This window comes from Cynoglossus semilaevis, chromosome 15 (genome assembly GCF_000523025.1).
Source record: "Cynoglossus semilaevis isolate Cse_v1.0 chromosome 15, Cse_v1.0, whole genome shotgun sequence".
In the NCBI taxonomy this organism is placed as follows: Eukaryota; Metazoa; Chordata; class Actinopteri; order Pleuronectiformes; family Cynoglossidae; genus Cynoglossus; species Cynoglossus semilaevis.
Window position 1 is genome coordinate 19,582,889 of NC_024321.1, and position 4,479 is coordinate 19,587,367.

The 4,479-nt window shown below is 46.4% G+C and overlaps 2 protein-coding genes across 2 annotated transcripts in view; both read left to right on the forward strand.

The window, feature by feature from the left end:
- LOC103391457 (plastin-2-like) overlaps positions 1-2,885 on the forward strand; it is a 6,470-nt gene extending 3,585 nt beyond the window's left edge. The window contains 8 exon segments of the mRNA XM_008327726.3: positions 7-40; positions 917-1,117; positions 1,473-1,546; positions 1,635-1,749; positions 1,850-1,983; positions 2,117-2,240; positions 2,318-2,442; positions 2,539-2,885. Coding sequence (XP_008325948.1) covers positions 7-40; positions 917-1,117; positions 1,473-1,546; positions 1,635-1,749; positions 1,850-1,983; positions 2,117-2,240; positions 2,318-2,442; positions 2,539-2,671 — 940 coding nt within the window. The 3' untranslated portion in view covers positions 2,672-2,885.
- Positions 2,886-3,825: 940 nt separating this feature from the next.
- LOC103391485 (cyclic nucleotide-gated cation channel-like) overlaps positions 3,826-4,479 on the forward strand; it is a 5,263-nt gene continuing 4,609 nt past the window's right edge. The window contains exons 1-2 of the mRNA XM_025063225.1: positions 3,826-3,914; positions 4,302-4,394. Of these exons, the coding sequence (XP_024918993.1) occupies positions 3,826-3,914; positions 4,302-4,394 (182 nt within the window). The remainder of the gene's footprint in view (positions 3,915-4,301; positions 4,395-4,479) is intronic.

The window sequence follows — 4,479 nt, forward strand, 5'->3', positions numbered from 1 at the left end:
GGGGAGTCCTCGCATCCAGATTGACATGTTTGGAAAAAATGTGAGTTCTTAACAGTACTACTGCAGTACTACTGTGGTACCACTGCAGTACTACTGTGGTACTTCACTTTGTTCCCCACAGTGAAGTACTTAACCTTGGTTTGGATGTAAACTAAATTATATTTTATTATACTATTGTTATTACTAAACTAAATTAGTGTTACCAACATATATGTATATGTATATGGGTATATATATATATATATATACCCATATACATATACATATATATACACATATATATACACATATATATACATATATATACCCATATACATATACATATATATACATATATATACATATATATACATATATATACCCATATACATATACATATATATACACATATATATATATACATATATATATATACATATATATACCCATATACATATACATATATATACACATATATATACACATATATATATATACATATATATATATATATACACACATATATATATATATATACCCATATACATATACATATATATACACATATATATACACATATATATACATACATATATACACATATATATACATATATATATATACATATATATATATACATATATATACATATATATACATATATACACATATATATACATATATACACATATATATACATATATATTAGGCGGCTCCAACACACAAGGGGGCGACCGTCACAGGAAGTGACAAAGTCAAGAAGTTTGTTTGGATTGAAGGAAGTGACCGACAGAATAAAACAGGAAACTCAGGCTTAGCCACGCCTCCCTCTGCGGTAGGGTCTGCTGCAGGTCAAAGGTCAAACTCCACACAGAGGGTCACGGCCTTAACTATACTCAGAGGTTGTTTTGGTTGACCTTCACCTGCGCTCCTCCAGGAGAAGTCCCTGGAACGGAGAGCAGAGAACATGCTGGAACAGGCCGACCGACTCGGCTGCCGACAGTTCGTCACGGCCAAGGACGTGGTGTCCGGGAACCCCAAGCTCAACCTGGCCTTTGTGGCCACGCTCTTCAACAAGTACCCCGCTCTGACCAGACCAGAGGAAGGAGACTGGGGTGAGGGGGGGCTTCACCTGTCAGCTCTCTTCATCGTAATCCTCCTCTTCATCACTCACCCTCATTACTGTCTCCTCCTCTTGACCTGTTGAGGCTCTGACTACACCCACCCCCCCTCCATTGAACTGGTGACCTTTGGTGACCCCACTCTGACAGACAGCTTTGACATGAACTTGTTTTTAAATGAAGTTTTGTGTTTTTGAAAAGCGTTGACGTGACTCCTGTTCCTCCAGGCTGCAGCAGTTGGACCAGTTCTGTCAGAGCAGCGCCCAACAGGTGTGTGAGCTGTTGGCCAATCAGAACCAGCTGATGAAGGAGAGGAACACACTCAGTCTGGAGATGAAGAAGGTACACACACACACACAACTGTTACCGGAGACCAGAGAGGAGAAGACCTTCAAGAACTGGATGAACTCTCTTGGAGTCAGTCCCCACGTCCACCATCTTTACAGGTCGGTCTACACAGACTGTCCGTGCTGACCTACTGTGTACTACTGCCTAAATACTGCCTTGTACTGTATGTGTGAATACTGTGTCCAGTGATATTCAGGACGCCCTGGTGATACTCCAACTGTACGACAAGATCAAAGTACCTGTCAACTGGGACAAGGTCAACAAGCCCCCCTACAAGGCCATGGGGGGGTGCATGAAGAAGGTACACACACACACACACACACACACACACACACACTACGAAGAGGAAAATCATTTAAATTCAGACTTGTCCCCCCCCCGACCACTTCTCTCCTCTCCAGATAGAAAACTGTAACTACGCCGTGGAGCTGGGGAAGACCAAGGCTGGTTTCTCCCTGGTGGGAATCGGGGGGGAGGACCTGTACAACGGAGTCTCCACTCTGACCCTGGCTCTGGTCTGGCAGCTGATGAGCAGGTGATCGTCTGTGATTGTCTGTGATCGTCTGTGATTGTCTGTTAGTTGACTGTCTACCTTTACACAACAACGAAGATGATGGTGATGGTGATGATGGTGATGGTGATGATGAAGATGCTGTGTTTCTCCTCAGGTACACTCTGAATGTTCTAGAAGACCTGGGTCATGGTAAAGTGGCCAAAGACTCGGTGATCGTGAACTGGGTCAATAACAGTCTGACTGAGGCGGGGAAGACTTCCACCATCTCTAGTTTCAAGGTCAGCTCCACCTCCTCCGTCACCATGGTGACCTGTAGTGTTGATAACCAACCCGTGGCTCCTGTGATCCACTCTAGGACCCGTCCATCAGTACCAGTCTGGCCGTTCTGGATTTGATTGACGCCATCCAGCCCAACAGTGTGAACTATGACCTGGTCAAAGGAGAGGCCCAGACGGACGAAGACAAACTGGACAACGCCAAGTAAGGACCTGGACCTGGACCTGGACCTGGACCTGCGGTCCTTGGCTCTTAGCTCTGATACAGGCGCTGACCTATGACCTCTCCTCTCTCCTGCAGGTACGCCATCTCAATGGCCAGAAAGATCGGAGCCAAGATCTACGCCCTGCCCTGTGACCTGGTGGAAGTCAACCCCAAGATGGTCATGACCATCTTCGCTTGTCTGATGGGGAGGGGCATGAAGAAGGTGTAAAGGTCAAAGGTCCACAGCATCCCCCGTCTCTGTCTTCTGTCTCTGACCCGGTAACAAACGACAGGTCAAAGAGGCGTAGGCAGGGTGTGACATCACCACGCCTCGGTCGGTCGGTCGGTCAGACTGTCAGTCTGACTGACTGTAGTCGTTCTTCTGACTGTCCTACTGTACAATCAGACCAGCTGTTCTCAATAAAATAACATTTTTACCAACATCTGTCTGTGGTTTTCTGTTGTTGTCACTTTGTCTGGAGCAGTCGCCGTGTGTGTGTGTGTGTGTGTGTGTGTGTGTGTGTGTGTGTGTATTACACTGATCTGGTGAGGAATAAAAACATTTTGTCCTTGTACCTGTGTGGGTGGAGACAGCGCCACCACAGTCCAGAGGCCTCTTCAAACCAGGCTCTCGAATAAAGATGAGCTCCACGATGACACACACACACACACACACACACGCACACACACACGATACATTAGCATTTTAAAGGATGCTTTTGTAGAAGTCATGTGACCCGTCCTTTCATCTGTTCTGTTTGTTCCTCAGAACAAACACAGACAGGAGACTGAGAACAGACGGACCACAGACACACCAGGACCAGGACCAGGACCAGGACCTGGTGGATGAGCTGGACCAGAACCTCAGCCTCAGCATCAGTGGCATCAGCAGGTTTGTTCCTCTGAACGTGTCACGTCTGTGGTGTCTGTGGTGTCTGTTCTGTCTGTGGGGTCTGTTCTGTCTGTTCTGTCTGTGTTGTCTGTTCTGTCTGTTCTGTCTGTGGGGTCTGTTCTGTCTGTTCTGTCTGTGTTGTCTGTTCTGTCTGTTCTGTCTGTGGTGTCTGTTCTGTCTGTGGTGTCTGTTCTGTCTGTGGGGTCTGTTCTGTCTGTTCTGTCTGTGGTGTCTGTTCTGTCTGTGGGGTCTGTTCTGTCTGTTCTGTCTGTGGGGTCTGTTCTGTCTGTTCTGTCTGTGGTGTCTGTTCTGTCTGTGGGGTCTGTGGTGTCTGTGGTCATGAAGCCTCTCACAGCTGCTGTCTTCCTGTTTCCGTGGCGATGACTAGTTGATGACGACCTGTCAGTGGACAAACCTCTGTCTTTACACACATCTGATGTTTGTTGTTCCATCACTTTGTGTGTGTGTGTGTGTGTGTGTGTGTGTGTAGTATGGCAGCTCCAGTGCAGGATTCACACAGACTCTCTGTGAAAACATGGACGGAAGAAGAAAGTGACAGAGCTGACAGTAAACTGAGCAGGTAAACACACACACACACACACGCACACACACACACACACGTACACACACACACATGATTCTACTGTGGTAATAATATAATATATATATAATATAAGTATATACAGACCTAAATGATGGATGGACGGATGGATGGATGGATGGATGGACTGATGGATGGATGGACTGATGGATGGATGGATGGATGGACTGATGGATGGATGGATGGACTGATGGATGGATGGACTGATGGATGGATGGACTGATGGATGGATGGATGGATGGACTGATGGATGGATGGACTGATGGATGGATGGATGGATGGACTGATGGATGGATGGATGGACTGATGGATGGATGTATGGTGGTGTGTAACCGGTGTATATTGTGTGTGTTTGTCCCTGACCAGAGGACAGTCCTTGTGTGACGACACGTCTTTGGAGCTGCAGAGGGTGGCAGCCAATGACAGGAGAGAGCTCAGGTCACATGGAGCTCTGTCCAGGTGAACGAGCGGCTCAGTTTGGTGTGGTTGGTCAGAACAGAGCTGATGCTGACGGTGGTGTGTACCTGTGTGTACCTGTGTGTAC